This window comes from Streptopelia decaocto (genome assembly GCF_964273445.1).
Source record: "Streptopelia decaocto genome assembly, chromosome: 17".
Classification (NCBI taxonomy): domain Eukaryota; kingdom Metazoa; phylum Chordata; class Aves; order Columbiformes; family Columbidae; genus Streptopelia; species Streptopelia decaocto.
Window position 1 is genome coordinate 2,754,286 of NC_138672.1, and position 18,747 is coordinate 2,773,032.

The window sequence follows — 18,747 nt, forward strand, 5'->3', positions numbered from 1 at the left end:
GCACTTGGCAGTTCAGAGGAGCTGTGATGCTGCTGGAATTGTTTGGATGGCCTCAACAAGCAGGGGACAAAGGGGCGTTGGGTGGGACAGTCTGCTTGACCATGATCAAGGCACTTGAGGGGAAAAAGCTGCTGTGGGAAAAGGGGGAATGTTGTCACAAGGACGAACAACTGTTTAAAAGACAGGAAAGGAAGAGTTAAAAGGGAGGTGTGGGGTTTTTTGTGGAGGGAAGTCAACGTTTGGATGCCAAATACATTAAAAAATAATTGGGAAAAAAGTAGGGAACCAGGAAGGTGACAACATCCACTGATGAGGTTGTTCAGTGTAATAATACTGTAATAAAGGCTGAGTGGAGAATTGCAGGAGGATCTTACAAGACAGACTGGCAGGTTCAATTCAGTGTTAATAAATGTAATGTTGTTTATGGGAAAACCCCAAAAGGCGAGCGCTGAGCTCGGTACGGATGTGCTGTGTGCCCCGGGCCGGTTCTCACCCTGGGGAAGGGCTGCGGGGAGCGGGACGAGGTGCCGGCAGGAACGGGGGCAGAACGGAGAGGGCACAGCCCCGGATCTGCGCTGAGAGCGGCGGGGGGAGGATGCCGAGGGAATGGTGGTGGTGGTTTTCTCTCTGGTGAGCAGCTGGGGGTTCAGATGAGCAGCTGCCCTTCACCCGACCCACAGGGCCCTGCCCGTGGGTTGCGGTGGGTGCTGGAACTTGTGTCTGCACAGAGCTTGGGCAAGGGACAGGATGAGAGGAAACGGCCTCAAGTTGCGCCAGGGGAGGTTGAGGTTGGATCTGGGAACAATTTCTTCCCCAAAGGGCTGTGGGGCATTGGAACAGGCTGCCCAGGGCAGTGCTGGAGTCACCATCCCTGGAGGGTTGGACAGACGGACATGAGGTTCTCAGGGACATGGAGTAGTGCCAGGGGTGGGTTGTGGTTGGACTCGATGATCTTGAGGGGCTCTTCCAAGCAAAATGATTCTGTGATTAATGGAAAAAGCCACATCCGAGGGCGCTAAGGACGAGGCTCAGCAGCCCCCAGCCGCGCTGGGCTCCCCGCGCTCCCCGGGCCGGCAGCACCGCCCAGCGCTCCGGGGCCGGGCAGCGCCGCCCCTGACCGGGAAGTGAACGGGCGGCGGTTCCGCTGCGCGGCGGCGCCCCCGGAGCCGCGGGGCTCGGCATGGGCCCGGCCTGACGGCGATGGCGGCGCCGAGCCGGACGCGGACGCTGCAGGTGGTGGACACGGAGTTCAGCGCGGACGCGGTGGAGTGGTGCCCGGTGGAGGGCTGGCACAGCATCCTGGCCTGCGGCACCTACCACCTGCGCCCGCCCGCCCCGGTGAGCCCGCCCGCCCCGCTCCGCTCCGGGGTCCCGCTGCCCCCGGGCCGCCGCAGGCACCGCGTTTCCCGGGGGTCCCGGGGCCGCTGTCCCCCCGCGGGGCCGTGCCCGGTCCGGCCGCGTTTACCGCAGCCCGTGGGTCCCCCCGTGAGCGTGGGCGGCTCCGAGGGACCTGCGGCCGCTTTAACCCCTCAAGGGAAACCCTTGGAAAGCGGGAGCCCTCACCCCGCTCCTCCCGGCGGGCACGGCGCGGTCGGGTGGGGGAAGGTCTAAGGGAGGTAGAAAAGCTGCTAAACTGACTCTTTTCTTCCCGGTTTTCGCTGCAGAGCGACTCCCGAGGGAGCAGCGGGGCCTGCGACCGCAGCGGGCGCCTCTACCTGTATCACTACAACGAGGAGCAGCCCTGCGTCCCGCTGCGCGAGGTCCAGCGCATCGACACGGCCGCCGTCCTGGACATCAAGTGGTAACGCTGGCCTGGCCGCGCTCGGGTCCCACCGCAGCGGGTTCTGCCTTTTTTGGCTGTTGATATGGCAGAGCCAGTAATATTTACTGACTAAACTGACCCTGGCTTCTCGGAGGGAGGTGTGTCTCCAGTTTGCTTCAGCGAGCAAAGGCTGCACTCATTTCTGATGTGCTTTTCTGCTTATTTATGAACAAGTGGTCAGACACTGTGGACCTCTTGTTTATACAGTAATATATAGATTTCCCCTGTATATAAGCCCCTCCATGTAGGTTTGTGAAAACTTGAGGAGCCTTAGATTTTCTTAATGAGGTTTTTATGAAGTATCTTGTGCATCCTGGAATAAAAGTGCTGACTTTCCTCCTTAAACACGAGCAAGATGGACATTCGAGACTTGTTCAACTTGATGTTTTAGGTGCCATGTTCCTGTTGCAGAACGCCCCATGGTTGGCGTTGCAAATTCGACGGGCGCCGTGGAGTTTTTCCAGCTGACGGGGAGCGAGGTAGGTGGCTGTGGGAGCTGCGTTTAACGCAGATTTATTAGCAATGTTCAGAGCCTCGTAGGAAAGCTGTACGTTTCCATGGCTTCCTCGGTATGCTCGGCTTTCTAAACACTTCTTTTGTCTTCTGATAATGTTTCTCATGAGCCCCACAAATCTGTTTGTGGCACTAGAGGGACTGGCTGGGCTCTGCCCACTCGCAGAGTGCGGGAGATGGGGGACGTGAAGGAAACAGAAGCAAACCCTGGAAACTGTCACTTGACAGTGTGGACTAGTTGGTGAACATGGCAGAAAGCGCAAAGTTGTTAAAAAAGGGAATAATTTTGGAAAGGGTCGGCTCTTGGCTGGTGAGAGAAGGGAGTGATGAGCCGTTCCCGGGGAAGGCAGCCTGTAGGGAATTCAGCAGTCAGGTCCTCACGTCACTGAAAGGAAGCGAAATATAAGGGGGTTTGGTGGGAGATGGGAAGGCGGGGATCCTGTGCGTGCACGTTTGCTGTGCTGGAGCTAAGGAATTGTACATTTCTGTGGGACGCTTCATCTCTCCTTTAGTGGGGACCCTAATACGCTCGTGGGTCTGTGGAAAACAGCTGCTGTGGAGTCAGCAGTACCTGGGGTGTTACACACCCACTTTTTCCGCTGAGGGTCCCTCGTCAGGAGGCGCCAGCTCTGTGCTGTGCTTTGCAAAGACATTATTGATTTTAGAGGAATTTCTGGGATCCGTGCCTGCGGCTCTGCAGTGGGAAGCCGAGGGAAGAGGGGTCAGCGGCAATTGAAACAGAACGGAGGGGGGACAAAGGGAGGCTGGTGTGATTCAACAGCAGCGGGTGGGATGTTGGTGGAGTAACTGAGCTTGTGTCCAAATGCAGAAGATGGAAAGAGTAAGTTTGGCAGGTGAAATGTGCAAAAAGCAAACAAACAGAAAGCGAAAAATAATGCAGAGGGAAATGGAAGATGAAGAACATTGAAGTCGTAGAACTTGCACAAGTAATTTTGAAAAACAGGAGCAGGGAGACTGTCAGTCGGGTCTGAGCTGGAGATGAAGTCTCAGCAGAAAAACCTCCCGTTCTGCCCCTCCCTGCCGCTGTCTTCCCAGCCTTAACCCGCTCCTTTTCCTTCCAGTAGAAGAAGAGCTGCACGCTGGAGCCGTGCTTCAGGGCCCAGCTCGGCGCACAGCGTCTGGCCTTGTCTCTGGACTGGTCCACAGCACGGGAGCAATGGTGAGGATGGGAGAGAAGGGTGTCGGAGGTTGGGGTGTGTGTGACAGTTTGCAGCCCTAAGTTGAGGACTTTGATGAATGAACTTTTGGTGGCTTTGTGTGGCTTCAGACTTTTCGTGGTCGCAGCTGTCTCCCTGCACCTTCTCTAGAAGTTGCTGTTGCCAGAGCAAGGGTGACAAAGGGACAATGTGTCTTCTGTTGCTTTTGCTTAAAGGAAAGACCAGAATGGGATGCAGATGGATCCGCTGGTTCCAACTCTGCTCTTAAAATGGGTGAAATTTTAGTGTGAAGTTCCACGTAAAAACTGCTAAAATAGCACATGTAGGCAGTTTAAACATGGGTCAGTGAGAAATGGGAGATAACTGGGTTGGAAGCGGCTCCTTCCTCTCTCAACTGCTCATATGTTTGATTCAGAAATGGTGTCACTGAATGCAATAACATGAGTTAGCTGTACCTTGGAAGAGGTAGGGTATATGTTTTCTGTATGTTAAGTGCACAGATGCCTTTGGTGGGAGGCTGGAAACTGAGGGGATCAGGTAGTTGTGTGCTTAATGCTGTAGGGCATTAAGAGCAACAAGACTGGTGAAGGGACTTGAACACAAGCCCTATGGGGAGAGGCTGAGGGAGCTGGGCTTGTTTAGTCTGGAGAAGAGGAGGCTTAGAGGTGAGCTCAGCACTCTCTAGAACTACCTGAAGGGCAGTTCCAGCCAGGTGGGGATTGGGCTCTTCTCCCAGGCATCAGCAATAGGACAAGGGGCCATGGGCTTCAACTCTGCCAGGGGAAATTGAGGCTGGAGATTAGAAAGCAATTCTGTGCAGAGAGAGTGGTCAGGATTGGAATGGCTGCCCAGGGAGGTGCTGGACTCACCGGCCCTGGAGGTTTTTAAACTGAGATTGGCCATGGCACTTAGTGGACTGGAGTTGGACCAAGGGTTGGACTTGGTGATCTGTGAGGTCTTCTCCAACCCAGTCGATTCTGTGATTCTGTAGGGCAAATATTTAATAGCTTTTGCTAATTAAAAGCTGGTTTTGTGCATGCTTTTTTAATGAATAAGTAGAATTCCAACTTACACTTGATTCTTCCTTAAATTCTTCCCTTATTCTCTGACCTAGAGATAAATGATCATTGCCATGATGAAAAGGCATTTTAAAGCCTGTCATTGTTGTCACTTGAGAGACAAATAACCCCTTCTAGAAGCTGAATGTGCAGCCTTCACATCTCCTGTGGGGAAGTTTGGGAGATTCAGTTCGGTTCAGTAGCTACAATACAGTGTAGAGATAGAAAGAAGCCCCGAGCCACCAAATCAGTAGCTACAGTTGCAGGTAACCAAACAGAAGGTACCTGGTTTATGTCAGGGATTGTCAGAACATCTGTGCACTGTGAGCTGCAAAACCTTTGCCAGTGCTCCAAGAACATTGTGTCCAGAAACCGCGGCTGTGCTGGAAGGGTCAGGATCAGCCGGCACCTCCGAGGTCTGTGACAGCAGGGAAATAAAACATGGCTTCGTACTCCAGAAGAGGGAAGAGACTCTGAAAGGTGCTTGTCAGCCTCACTGTAACAAATCCAACTCTTCTTCACCTGGAATTTGTTTATTGATTTAATATCGGGTGTGTGAGCAGTCAGGTTATGCACCTAGGAGAGGGAAAGCCCCAAGGCTGTTGTTTTATCCCTCACATGTGTGAGTGGTTTGCTGCCCCTTCGAGATCAGGGAATGGGGATCATTAACGTAGGTGTTTTGAAGATGATGGGCTGGGCTGAAGCTAAAAAGAACTGAATAGGCGTGTGCATTCCTTCCACTGTCCTGCTGGCTTCTCTGAGCGTTTAGTTGAATCAAACATATACAGTATTACGTTACGTTATCTGTCTCTACTTTGGTAGCTGTTTTTTTACTCTAACAGCTTCTTAGGACACAGGTTTCAGTAATTTCTAATGTTTTCTCTGTCTTGCACTGCAGCGGATGTCCTTTGAGAGTGATCAGCAGTGATTCAGAGGGGAAGCTGAATCTTTTCTCCATAGATGAATCCGCTCCTTCTGTCCATGTCCTGAACCAGTGGGAAGCTCACAAATTTGAGGCCTGGATTGCTGCTTTTAATTACTGGGACACCAATATTGTGTATTCAGGTCTGTAAGGGCTGGGAATCTCATTTTGGGGTGTCAGGGAGGGGGCACCGTGTTTAGGGGTGTGTGTTCCTTGGGATTTTACTTTCCAGGGTTGGATGCTGCTTGGATCACACTTCTTGAAAGTGCTGGGGCCTCTGCTAGAGACAAAATGGTTCTTGATTGCAGAAAGTGGTTGGAGTTAATGAGGAGAAGCTGTGCCTTTTAAACTACTTTGGCTGGCTATTGGCAACAAAGTTTGCAAAAGGGAGCCAGGGAGTTTCTAGAGTCCAGTCTTTTTATCTTCTCTTTTTTTTTGCTTAGCAAAGTGAGGGTATTGCTAACGCGCGTCTCTTCTGCGGTGACGAGTGCTGTGCGCGTGGCGTTTGGCGTGGCTGTGAAATGTGAGATCCCAGGGCTGAAACGCGTCAGCTCGGCGTTAACTGTATTACCTCAGTGCACTGTGCAGGCCGTTTGGCTGATGTTTGGGGAGAATCATAGAATCATTTTGGTTGGAAGAGACCCTTAAGATCGTTGAGTCCAACTGTTAATCTCACATTGTCAGCTCCATGTCTAACCCATATCCCATGTCCCATGCATCTTTTGACCCCTTCAGGGATGGTGACTCCAGCACTGCCCTGGGCAGCCTGTTCCAATGCCCCACAGCCCTTTGGGGAAGAAATTGTTCCCCAGATCCAACCTCAACCCCCCCGGTGCAACTTGAGGCCGTTTCCTCTGCTCCTGGCGCTTGTTCCTGGGGAGCAGAGCCCGACCCCCCCTGGCTCCAAGCTCCTTTCAGGCAGTTCAGAGATCAGAAGGTCTCCCCTCAGCTCCTGTTCTCCAGCTGAACCCCCCAGGTCCCTCAGCCGCTCCATCACACTTGTGCTCCAGCTCCTCACCAGCTCCGTTCCCTTCTCTCCACTCGCTCCAGCACCTCAAGGCCTTTCTTGGCGTGAGGGGCCCAAAACTGACCCCAGGATTCGTGGTTTGGCCTCCCCAGTGCCCAGCACAGGGACGGTCACTGCCCTGGGCCTGCTGGCCACAGCAGTGCTGGGACCAGCCAGGACACTGGTGGCCGCCTTGGCCACCTGGGCACACACTGGCTCAGGTTCATCCGCTGGCACCAACACCCCCAGGTCCTTTTCCACTGGGTAACAGCGTGTGTCTTTGTGCAGGAGGAGATGACAACCTGCTGAAGGGCTGGGACACCCGCAGCCGGCCAGAGGCTCCCATCTTCACCAGCAAGAGGTGAGTGTGTCTGCAGCTGGACCCAACAGCTGCTGCGTGGGAGCATATGGTGCTACAGTGGCCCTTGCTAAGCCAGAGATGTGCAGTGACAGTGGGGTCCTGTTTCTGCCTCCTTTGGGAAGCGGAGACATCTATTAGTTGTTTTATTTTCCATCAAGACAACTTCAGGTTGAAACTTTCTTTTCTGTGTCCTTCAACTTAATAAACCAATAGCTCACTTCCACTCATGAAGATGGTAGCTTCTTTCTAAAAGAAAGGTACAGATTTACACTTTTATTTTGGGAATTTCTGTGTGTGTTAAATTTGTTTATCTTATTTATCTCTTGTTTTTTAGAAAATATTGCCCACTCTTCACTCATGTGGAGTACTGGTCTCTTTTTTTTTTTTTCTGGTGGCATAACATGTCTTTTAAAATATGAATAAAACAATGTGCACAACTCTCCAGTGAAATTTTGTATGTAACCTTAAAATACACTGGGGATTATTGCTATGGAAATATTCACGTTGGGAGTAAAGTCTCCTGGGAATGAAGTTGTTGTGCTGAAATTCTAAGGGCTCTGAACAGCAGTTTATGGTACAACTAGAAAATATTTGTGCTGAGTGGGTCAAAGGCTGTTGGACCGATTGATGGGACTCTGCCTGTGTATTTCACTGGATTGAAGTTTGAATTAACCTCTCTCTCCTTTCCGGAGACACCTTGATGCAGTAATTTGGACCTAAAATCCACGGTGTTCAAGGAAGACTCCCTTCTCAAACCTTACACTGCGCTCTCTTCCCTCTCCTGCAGACATTCAATGGGGGTGTGCAGCATTCAGTGCAGTCCCCACCGGGAGAATCTTCTGGCCACTGGCAGGTAAGTCTCTTCTGGCTGCTCTTCACTAATGTGACCAACACTAACGTGCTACGGTGCGATCTCTTCGGAAATTCACTGCGGTGAGGAGCACGCGATCTCGCCTTATTTTCTTCTGTGCTTGTTGCACTGAATCAGCTCTGCTGCCTGTCCTCATGTGTATTTGTGATGTGCCTCCAGCTACGACGAGCACGTGCTGCTGTGGGACAGCAGGAACATGAAGCAGCCGCTGGCAGACACCCACGTGGAAGGTGGCGTTTGGAGGCTGAAGTGGCACCCGACCTGTGATTTCGTGCTGCTCGCGGCCTGTATGCAGAGCGGGTTCAAAATCCTGGACTGCCGCGGAAGCATGGGTGAGTGTTCGGAGGAACAGAGACGCTCTTGTGCTGCTCTGCTGCCCCCAGGTTAATGGGGAAACTCCATCTCTGGGCTTTCCGGAAAGATCTGGATGTTGTTCATAGCCGTAGACTTGGATTCCAACCTGAGGTAACTTCCAGCGTATCCTCACTGTTGGCCTGACGGGTTGTGCAAAGACACTGGCATTGCTCATGTGTAAATCTCTCGAAACTCCTTTCCATGGGCAGAAAGCCTGTTTGTGTTGGTGTGAAGGCCTCACCTGCTGACGTGATTGTTCTGGTTTGTAGTCATCTTGGTGGTTCAAAGAGGTTCTTCCGAATGTCAGGTGATGCTTCACTGTCAGCAGAAGTTCCTGACCTGCTGGTGAATTTGTTATTGCCTGGGAAAAAAGTGCCGTGCAGTCTGGTTAATCTAGAATAACATGAATAAGCCTTCCATGTGAATCAGAAGGTATTTAGGTGATTAAAAGCTGTTTGCATTTACATTACAAATACAGTTTTGCACAAACTGGTTGCCTTCCTGGGTTTCTCCAGGCCTTGGGCAGATGCACAGCTTGCGAAATGAGGATGACGTTTCTCCTTTGTAGGGAAGGGAGGAACTTGATGTCCATTTACTATCAGAGCAAGTGTTTGACTCTGAAAGCTCACGGGAAGAACCCATCTATGATTTATTGATAACCAGAGGCTGGCCTGGCAGTCTCAGCAGTTGTATTTCTGAGGGGATCATTGTGTGATCTATCTTGTCTTTCTTGTGCCTTTTTATGTATTTGGAATAATGAGGCTCTTAAACCTCGTGCCCACTAAACCCTCTTGTCCTGTCTGCTCACTGAACTGGGGAAAATCAGGGCTGAAAAACTCTCAGGGTAGCCAGCGCCTCGTTTCTCCTAGAATGCTTAACTGTTGTGGAGAAGGAAATAACCTGAGAACTCCTCCTGTAGGACATGGCCAACACTGGAATGGCTCTGAGCAGTCTGCAGCAAACCACAATTTGATTTCTGATCGTTTCATATGTATATATATATTTTTTTCTTTAAGCGGAAAACACAGAGGAATGTATCATCCTGTCATCCTATGTCTTGCACAATTCCTTGGCCTACGGGGCTGACTGGTCCAGGCTGTGTCCGAGGGATTCCTGGACTGCAGCGCAGGACTCGGCTGCTGCGTGTCCGTCTGCGGAGGAGCTCGAGGGAAGATCAGACGGAGGCGACGAGAGACTGAATTTGCAGGTCCAAAACCTGAAGATAATTTATGAGTCTCCTACAGCTACTTTTGATGTAATATTGGATGAGGAGAGCGAAGGCCCTGCCCTGCCACTCAAAGCAGAGGGGGGCCCTAAGCTGTCCGGGGAGCCTGACCGGGTTGGGAGCCCTGACTTAAAGGGGAGTTTAGGTTTGGCTGGGGGCCCAGAGCGAGGGGGAGATCCCGAGTCAGGCAGCAGATCTGACTCGGGAGCGAAGAGACCTAGCGGGACGGGCCTGGACAGAAGCGGTGATTCAGCCAGGTCTCTAGATAACCCGAAAGAAATGAGCATCGTAGCAACTTGTTCTTTTTATGACAATATCCTCCATGTCTGGAAGTGGGAGATGAGCCTGGTGACCCCTGCGGGGACGCCAAGTTCTAGATCTCCGTCGGGAAAAAACAACTGAAGTTTTGCATTGACCAGGAGAACTGTGCTGAGAGTGAGAGCTGAGCTTGGGCTCTGATTTCTGCTGGGCTTTTCCCATTTTACTATTGAGCTTGTGAGCCTTTTAAGGTCAATCCTGATGAAATCACTGGTGGTTTATTTCCAGGGCTAAGAAAAGCCTTTGCTTTGAGGAGCGTGGTCAAGCACAGATGCTTTTATTTAATTTTCCCTTAATGTATTAGTTCAAAGTGGGAGAGCTTTCCTGGCAAAGGTTGCTGCTTTTTACTTTGCATCTCAATCCCTTCAAGGCTGGTTTGCATTTGTACAGTCAATCTGTTGAGCCCATTCTCCTGTTTCCATCACAAACCAAACCTGTCTGTGCTGCTGCACGTAGACAAGTACACCACGTGTAGAACGTGATCTGAAGTTTCCCTGTCTCGGAAAAGCCCATGAGTAGAGGCGTAGCTGCACGTGTAGCTTGTGGTGTGATGTGTAAACTAGTGTGTGCCTTGAGAAGATGCTCAAAGACAGTCCGGCTACTGACGTTGTACTTGTAGGGGTCTTCAGTAGAGAGAAATTATATTTTTAGGAGGAAATCCAGACTTGAGCAGTGCGACAGGCAGCAGTTCGGCGATGGGGAGCATTGCTCTGAGCAGGGCGTTTCTTGGAGGGTTCTGGTGTCTCTGCACAGCCAAATTTTACATCAGCCTCATCACCTGGTTGCAATCTCACTTTTTCACTCCCCAAGCCAAGCACAGCCTGGTTTAGCATAAATAGCGCAGTGACCCTGCCACATTTTACTGCCGGACTTAACCCCCTTGTCCCCTGGTGCCCAGCTCGTGTTTTCTGCTCTCCACAGTGACACATCATGTAGGTCCAAAGTCAAAATCTTTCCATTTTTTTTAAAGGTAAACAGCTTTAAGATCAAAACCTCCAAAAAGTACAGGCAGCATTTGCTGACGTCTTTTAAGTTCAAAGCAAGTTAAGTACAGAAACCAAAATCTTAACAACATTGCCCTGACTACCTCCAGGAATGGCTGCAGAATTTCTCATGGTCGCTCCATTAGATTTCTTTTTCCACTGTGAAATACCAGCAAACCCCTGTTTCTGGAACGCTTTCTCTATTATCTTCCTAGAAACAAAAATACAGCTTAAACTAGGTAAGTGATTTTTAGCCTGTGTGGATTTTCCTTGAGGGTCCTAAAGAATTAATTGCCTGGAGGGAAAGAAACACCAGCAACAGGTATCTGTGTGTAACAGTGCTGCAGCTCAAACAAGGTACAACTGATAAGAATTTTACTGCTCTGAAACTCCTTTTTCAAGGGTGAATGTGTATTTTAGAAAACATCCTTGAGTGCTGTCACATGAAGATTCATACTAGTAGTGTGAACAAGAGCTTTTGTTAAAAAAAAAGAAACAAAAACCACCCTATTTTTGGATGTTTCTAAAATAAAATCAATATAAATGATTCACTTTGGTTGTTATGATTTTTAGTCCGCGTGAGGACCTTCCGCCTTGTCCTGTGACGGCCAGTTCCTGAGGGCGTTTGGTGGCGAATGTGGACAATCTGGTTCCCTCACACCTCGGTGAGAGCACCGAGGGTGTATCCCTGCAGGGACACGGCTTTTGGCCGTGACTCAGTCTTAAAAGCTTGTAAAGCTGTTTTATTGCATTGCGGGATAAAGAGCCTGAGGTGAGTGAAGCCGAGAGGTGTCACAGAACGTGACCAGACTGGGACACTTAATGTGTGACATTAGTCCTTGCTCTGACCTGAGAAATGAGGAATGTCCAGTGAACCTCTGTCGTCGTTCAAGCAGCTTCTTCAAGGCTGGGCTGGTATCAGCACCAAAGGCTACAGGACCTGCTGGTCCCCAGCCTCATGTTCTCCTGTCACCCACAGCTCCAGCCACCTGCAAAGGGCTGTCCCCAAGAAAGCGGCACCTCTGAAAGAACAGTCAAGGCACCACCTCAACTGCATCTGCATAAATATTATGCTGGTGAGCTGAAACATGCAGGTCAGGCTTAATTAGAAGAACTGCAGCTTCCCTTCTACCCCACTGCAGATGTGGTTCTTGAACCCTCTGTGCCCAAGCGTGCTTACAACTTTGGTTACTTGGGGCTCTAGTGCTGCATCCCCACCTGCCATCACAGCCCCATCCAGCCCCGAAAAGTGGTATTTATATATTTTTTTAAATACCACTTTAAGGACTTACCTGTCAGTCTTCATCACAGACTGGATGCTCACTGAGAACAAAGTAAACATGCTTTCTTTCTCCAAAAGTGAACATTTTAATTGCGATTTAATTCCCTCATGCCTGAACTTTTAAGTACTTTGTATTTAGAAAACCTCATGGAAGTCCCCGAGTACCTCCAGGGAGGGCTGCACTCTCCAGACACAGAAGAATCAAAGTCTCAAAGACCCAGCACTTGGGTGTCAAGGAAAACATGTTCTTTCTGACAGCTTAAAAAATAAATGAGAGTAAATAAATGTAGGACTACTTACATTTATACAGGCCTAAAATTACATTTGGCCCTTTGAAGGCAACTGCGAGGCTGATGCGGCCCCCAGTGAAAATGAGTTTGACACCCCCTGACTTAAACCATTTCGAATTTAGCAGTTTCTACTTTAAACAGTTGCACACAACTGTCCATGTAAATGTCACTTGTATCCATTTTATTTGGTGAACAGCAAGACACTGCTCTTTAATAAATGTCCCAAAGTAACAACTCTTGAGTTATGTTTCAAATTTAAACCGTAACCTTGCAACTTCAAGCAGCTGCACTGCTAAGGCACAGACATTAGATGCACCTGGTAACTGTATCCTGATTTACCCTAAAAGAAAGAGAAGCTTTAAGGCTTGGGGAAGTCAGGAAAAAGCATGGCATTTAATATAGCAACAGTTCTCAGAGAGCTTAGGGTATAGACTTGACTTTGCCCATTGTAGGTCTCACTCCTGGGTCAGTGGAACACTTGGCTGGAGCTGGGGGTGAATCCATCCCTGTGTCCCCTCTTTGGCCACTGCTGCCCCTCAGGGTGCCCTGTCCCCACAGCCGGGGAACCCTGGACCGGCCTGAGAGGGGCAGACCCGTCCTCTCGCTCCCACAGGGCAGGAATTCCTTCCCAGAAGGACAAAATGATGTTTCAGCCGCCTGGAGAGAAACTGCCGCCTGTTAATTATCAGCGTCTGATCAAACAGCTCTTGTCTGAGAGCAGGACGCCCACACGCTTACACAACCACACACAAATAACACTTCCCTTAGCCGGGGACGAAACATTAACCGCCAATTTAAACCAGACACTGCAGAAAGACCAAGAGGAAGGGTTTGCTTTTAATAGCCAGTGACAGTCTCTCACAGCAGGGCGATGCTCTTCCCGCGATGCTCTACCGCACGTAGTTCTTGGGGAAGAGCTGGAAGAGCTTCCCCTCCTGCGTGGGCTCGAAGCCGTACTTCTCCAGGTTGCCGGGCTCGAACGTCCCGTCCTTCACGTCCTTCTCGATGCGCGGAGCCACCACCTCGCTGAAGAGCTGCTTGGCCGTCATGGGCGCCTCGGAGCCCTCGGGGGCGCGGTACGAGACGTAGGGCTTGAGCTTGAAGCCCTCCAGGTTGGGGACGATGAACTGCGGCACCATCTCCCTGAGGAGGATGAACTTCCTGCCGGCCGTCAGCACCCCCAGCTTCTTGGCGCCCCGGCCCTTGTTGTGGCTCCGCGGGCCGCGCTTGCTGGTGAACGGGGACATGCGGTCGGCGCCGCGCACCAGCCCGCGGGCCAGCGCAGTGAGCAGCCCCATGCCGGGCACCGGGGGGTCAGCGAAACCGGGGCCGATCCCCCTCCGGTACCGGCCGCGCCGAGCCGCCTTCACCTCAGCGCGCCACGGCCTCCGCACACGGCAACACCGCCCGCTCCCATTGGCCGAAACGCACCAGCCAATCCGCAGCGCCTATCCTAACCTGCGGGGGACGCGGGCCATTCGGCGCGGGGGTGGGGACTTTTCTCACCAATCAGCAGCAGGGAGCCCGCGGAGTGGGCGGGGCCTGTGCCTCTCCCTCGGCGGGCAGGGTCTTCCCGCCGCGACTGTCGCCCCCGGTGGTGACCTTTGACCTCGGCGGCGGCGGTTCGGGGCGCGGCGGCGGCGGCAGGTGAGGGGACCGGACCGGACCGGACCGGGCCCGGCCCGACCCGGGTGCCCGGGGCTCGGCAGGGCCCGTGGCGGCAGCTCGGGAGGTGCCGGTGCCCCGTGGCCCGGCCGGGAGGTTGTTTTTTATTTCTATTTGCGTCTGCGCTCCGTGATTTACGTTAACGGGGAGCGGGGCAGCGCCGGGGGCTCCGCCCGCTGCGGCCGCAGCACGGGCGGGGTGAGCCGGGCTGGGCTGCCCGCTGCCGGGGCTGCGGCTCCGCGCTGTGCCCGGTGCGGTGCCGGTGAAGTGTCGCCGTGTCCCGGACTCGGCACCGGGAGCTGCGGGTCCCGTGGAGCAAAGGGAACGCGGGGACCGGTGTGTGCGGGCGGGGGCTCCGGGGCTCCCGGCGGTCCCCTCCGGGGGAGCAGAGACTCAGCGCTTCCCGGGAGCTTCGGCCGCTCTGGTGTCTCTGCCTTTGCCGGGTTCTGCTCCTCAACACACAGACAGCGACAATGCACTAAAAAATAAGATTTTCCCCTTGAATTGTCTGTTTCTGCCAGATTTGAAGGGCAGTTCTGGTTCGCTTTGTGTTGCAAAGTTAAAAACACTTTACATTAGGAAGTGCGGTCATCTCCTAACTCAGCCGTCTCTTTTTGTTCTCCTTAGTTTTGCTCCTGATGTACCGCCAGCCATGGATAAAGAAAGCAACAGCACCAGCCTCGAGGTATGTGACTTTGTTATTATTTTTGGACATATTTATTTCCCCCATATTTCCAGAAGCTGAAAGCTACTGTGCCTAATTTGATAGCATTTAGGTAATGTCTTTAGATACAATGATACTTTGAAAAAAATCTTTCTTGATAAGAGATTTATCCTCCCAAAAGATTTAAGAATGGTCCCATTTTTTCACGTGTGTCTGTTTTTATTCATGTTCTAAGGTGTTAGAATGTTATGTTTTAAGTACCTGTTTCTTCAACAATACAGTTTTAGCCTAAAAGATGGAAGAATTGCACGATTCTCTGGCGGCTTCTTGTGTTCTGTTCTTAATCATAAATAGAAAAATTAGTCCAACAAGGCTCGTGGTGTTTTTCATAGTAACAAAATACAAGGCCCATAGGAAATAGTTCTATATAATATGTAATGTTATGTATAATAGGGTAGGAAATAGTTCTTCTCACAACTGAAAAACACGTACAGCCTACTTGTATGTGGTTGAATTTTTGTGATAATCCCGTATCTACACTCAAAACATCGGCATGTGAGCCCGTGTGCTGAGGAGCTACAGGGAAGTCTGATGTCCTGTTTGAGTCCTTGGTTTCGGGGCAGATAAGGGTTCCCACCCCTCCCTGCCTGGTGTTTGTCTCACTGTTTGCCTTTCGTTTGTTAAACTTGCAGCAGAGCTGCTCGTTCTGTGCTGGGTGCTCTGGACGGGCAGGAGCGTTTGTGCAGCTGTATATTTCTGTTAATTACTGTGAATGCTCATTTTCTTAATGGAATTTCGGCATCGTTGAAAAAGCGGACAAATGCTATTTATGCTGATATAATACATACCCTTAGCGTGTCACTGCTCCATTTTTGAATGGAGCGAGGCTCTTTTTGGGATTGTTCCAGGTGAGATTTGCCTCCAGGAATTGTTCGAAGCCCTGTAAGGTGCGTGTGAGCTCTGTCGCGCTCCTCAGAGAGCTCCTGCAGGTTTGGGGTGTCCCGTGGTGACGTCATAGTGATGTCACACCCATCCCAGGTGCTGTGATGTAACAAGGACCGCGTAGGCGTTTGAAGCATCTCTGGGCTTGCAGCCCCTGTGCTGCTTCCCCTGCTTTTCCACAAGAATTCTGCTTGAAAAGTTGCACCGCATAGGATGTGGGACGCATATCATGTTTTCATCAGTGTTTTTGAGAAACCATGCAGCAACCTTGCAGTTTTTCATTGAGGTTTGAGATTCTTTTTTTCCCTCGTTGTTTTTCTGTATCAAGGCGGGAGGGCTGGGTCTGTGCATCTGTTTGTTTTGTGGACTAGATGATCTTTTGAGGTCCCTTCCAATCCCAAACACTCTGTGGTTCTGTGATTCTGTGATGTGTTTCTTCCCCTCATGTCGCAGCAATGTGACTGTCAGTTGGCAACGACTATTTTTGCTGTTATTTGAGATCATACTGGCCTGAACAGTGGCAGAACTGTCTAAGTCCCTTATAGTGTCAAGGGGAAATAAATTAAGTGACCACAATAGACTTACATGGAGAATCACAGAATCCCAGAATGTCAGGGGTTGGAAGGGACCGGGAAAGCTCATCCAGTGCAATCCCCCCATGGAGCAGGAACACCCAGATGAGGTTACACAGGAAGGTGTCCAGGCGGGTTGGAATGTCTGCACAGAAGGAGACTCCACAACCCCCCTGGGCAGCCTGGGCCAGGCTCTGCCACCCTCACCAGGAACAAGTTGCTTCTCAAATTTAAGTGGAACCTCCTGTGTTCCAGTTTGAACCCATTGCCCCTTGTCCTATCACTGGTTGTCACCCAGAAGAGCCTGGCTCCATCCTCCTGACACTCCCCCTTTCCATATTGATCCCCATGAATGAGTCCCCCCTCAGTGTCCTCTTGTCCAGCTCCAGAGCCCCAGCTCCCTCAGCCTTTCCTCACACGGGAGATGCTCCACTCCCTGCAGCATCTTGGTGGCTGCGCTGGACTCTCTCCAGCAGTTCCCTGTCCTGCTGGAACTGAGGGGCCACAACTGGACACAAGATTCCAGGTGTGGTCTCCCCAGGGCAGAGCAGAGGGGCAGGAGAACCTCTGTGTTTTGCCAAAATGTATTCATTGCTAACTATTTTTCAACTTATTTTTCCTCAAATTCTTGTGACTTGTCACTTGTCCCCCTAATAACAGTCTGATTATAACAGTGATAGAGTTAGTTTGACTAACATTGGGAAGATAAATTGTTGATGTGCTGCGTTAAAGCAGCCGAAGAAGACAACGCGAGGGCAGCGATCCCTTTGTGCTGACCACCCAGGCAGGAGTTTGATTTGCTCTGTAGAACTGGAACAAACTCTGTGAGTGACCGAAGGCAAAAACTGGGACCAGAACTGCGTGTAGTACTTCAGATTCAAGTACTTGTGAGGCTCAAGACTTACAGGGGGATGCATCTGGCCTTGGACTTGGTTTGTTTCCTCCTTGTTTCTAATATCACTTCACCATTTGACCCTGTTTTAGGACTATTTAGGAATCCTGACACCATAGAACTCCACTAATGACCCCTCTCCACTGGTTGTCTGCTGTTTGCAAAGCTGAAAGATGCTGGCAAATACAATCAAGTTCACAGAATCACAGAATCGACTGGGTTGGAAAAGACCTCAGAGATCATCCAGTCCAACCCTTGGTCCAACTCTAGTCCGTTTACTAGATCATGGCACTAAGTGCCATGTCCAATCTCAGTTTAAAAACCTCCAGGGACGACGAGTCCAGCACCTCCCTGGGCAGCCATTCCAATGTTGTGTTTTGTGTGCCAGACCAGGCGCCGAGATGTTTTTATTGAGACTTTTTCCCAGTTGCGGGAAACTAATTTCACCTTTGTTTTGGTGCTAGACTGTGCTACCAGCGAGCGGAACAGCCATTCTGCAGTTTGTGGAAGACAGAATACAGACCACTATGGTAACGTACAGCTCCAAACAGCTGGGTGAATGACTGTGTGTGAGTGTAAATAGTGTGGAGCTTCTCGGGAGCTCTAGGAATCACAGTCAGAGTCTGAGTGTGTGTCTTTTTGTCACTGTGTATGAGGCAGGAATGAATGCCTGTTATTTCACCCCATGTACATTGAGGTGATCAGCTCACAGGGGGGGAAAAGCACTGGATATTTTGCATGTGAGCTTATGAGTGAGACACTGATGTAGTTTAAACTAAAACTTTTTGCATATGTGATGTTTTAATTAAAAACTAAATATTTATGAATGTGCTTGACTTTTAGACTTCTTACTGACCTAAGTGTTCTTTAGCCCTCCAAACAGTGCTTAAAAATCTCCAAGTGTAGAAGCTGCTGACTTCTTTCCTCCCTGAATTCCTCCCACAGCTGACCGGAATTGCCATTGGAGCCGCCGTCGCGTTGCTCCTCATAGCGATTGTCGTGTTTGTCGTTTACAGACGAGTGAAACGATCTAGTAAGTACCCATGAACTATGTGTGTTTTAAAAGTTTCTCAGTTACCTCAGGATTTTTGTAGCAGCAAGCGGTAGCTTCTGTGCCGGTTTGTACCGATTGCTCGCTGCAAAGCTGGTGGTTCTTGCAGGAAAACAGCTTTGAAAGGCTGAAGAACTTGGTTAATTCACTTACCCATGTGTGAGCGTAGGATTCACAACTGTCACGTGCAGGACGCTGGAGGTTTTATTTCTCTATGACAGCTGTAGTATAGCTGGCATGCAAAGAATTTCAACCCTGCTGCAATTTCACCATTACAATAATGAGAAACAGGTGAATCAGAGGTTTCCTTGGTGAGATTAAATCCTTATATCTGTTTAGAGCCATTTAATCTCTCTGGTGATTAGGCAGAGCCTCCAGCCAGCTCTTCCCTAGTCTGGCGTGGCTGACCAGAGCTGGATAATGAGGTGTCTTGTGTTGGTTTCAATTCCAAACTTTGGCCACAGGAGCTTGCAGCTCCACAGGCGGGAACCACAGCTGCTCTGGAGCCCGTGCTCCGTTTCCTTTCCGTTAGCACAGAGCTGCTGTGGTTTCTGACGGGATGCTCCTCTTTTTCAGAACAACTCCAGCCACACGTGCCTCAGTACCGGTTCCGCAAGCGAGACAAAGTGATGTTCTACGGGCGGAAGATCATGAGGAAGGTGAGGGGATCTGGTGCGGTGGGAGGGAAGATTAAAATCCACTTTGGGAGGTGTTGTGAACTTCACTTGCTTAGCCTGGCCCAGGGCCTTCAACCCAGACAACTTCACTGGAATTTTGG

General features: G+C 50.7%; 3 protein-coding genes across 7 annotated transcripts in view; 2 read left to right on the forward strand and 1 right to left on the reverse strand.

Annotated features, from left to right (window-relative positions):
• Positions 1-1,132: 1,132 nt before the first annotated feature.
• On the forward strand, positions 1,133-11,162 carry DPH7 (diphthamide biosynthesis 7). Its single transcript, XM_082067694.1, has 9 exons — positions 1,133-1,338; positions 1,665-1,801; positions 2,214-2,301; positions 3,421-3,515; positions 5,470-5,636; positions 6,788-6,860; positions 7,648-7,713; positions 7,891-8,063; positions 9,102-11,162. Exons 1-9 carry the CDS (start codon positions 1,201-1,203, stop codon positions 9,710-9,712), a joined length of 1,548 nt encoding a protein of 515 aa, XP_081923820.1. The 5' UTR covers positions 1,133-1,200; the 3' UTR covers positions 9,713-11,162.
• Positions 11,163-12,931: 1,769 nt separating this feature from the next.
• Positions 12,932-13,598, reverse strand: MRPL41 (mitochondrial ribosomal protein L41). Its single transcript, XM_082067839.1, has one exon. It carries the CDS (start codon positions 13,479-13,481, stop codon positions 13,074-13,076), a length of 408 nt encoding a protein of 135 aa, XP_081923965.1. The 5' UTR covers positions 13,482-13,598; the 3' UTR covers positions 12,932-13,073.
• A 114-nt stretch (positions 13,599-13,712) lies between these two features.
• The window catches only part of PNPLA7 (patatin like domain 7, lysophospholipase), a 122,389-nt gene continuing 117,354 nt past the window's right edge, over positions 13,713-18,747 (forward strand). The window contains exons 1-5 of one of the 5 annotated variants that reach the window (XM_082067692.1): positions 13,713-13,825; positions 14,474-14,533; positions 17,383-17,448; positions 17,864-17,951; positions 18,546-18,628. In XM_082067692.1, the coding sequence (XP_081923818.1) occupies positions 14,501-14,533; positions 17,383-17,448; positions 17,864-17,951; positions 18,546-18,628 (270 nt within the window). In that variant the 5' untranslated portion in view covers positions 13,713-13,825; positions 14,474-14,500. Of the gene's footprint in view, positions 13,831-13,884; positions 13,945-14,180; positions 14,185-14,473; positions 14,534-17,382; positions 17,449-17,863; positions 17,952-18,545; positions 18,629-18,747 lie in introns of those variants that run through there. The other 4 variants (XM_082067688.1, XM_082067689.1, XM_082067690.1 and 1 more) reach the window with 4 other exon arrangements.

Excerpts from the sequence above, each read along its gene's own strand:
- DPH7 (XM_082067694.1), top strand. The coding sequence starts at position 1,201 with ATGGCGGCGCCGAGCCGGACGCGGACGCTGCAGGTGGTGGACACGGAG. Across the intron at positions 2,302-3,420 it reads TCCAGCTGACGGGGAGCGAG|AAGAAGAGCTGCACGCTGGA; the intron begins GTAGGTGGCTGT and ends TCCTTCCAGTAG. Across the intron at positions 6,861-7,647 it reads CCCATCTTCACCAGCAAGAG|ACATTCAATGGGGGTGTGCA; the intron begins GTGAGTGTGTCT and ends CCTCTCCTGCAG.
- MRPL41 (XM_082067839.1), bottom strand. The coding sequence starts at position 13,481 with ATGGGGCTGCTCACTGCGCTGGCCCGCGGGCTGGTGCGCGGCGCCGAC.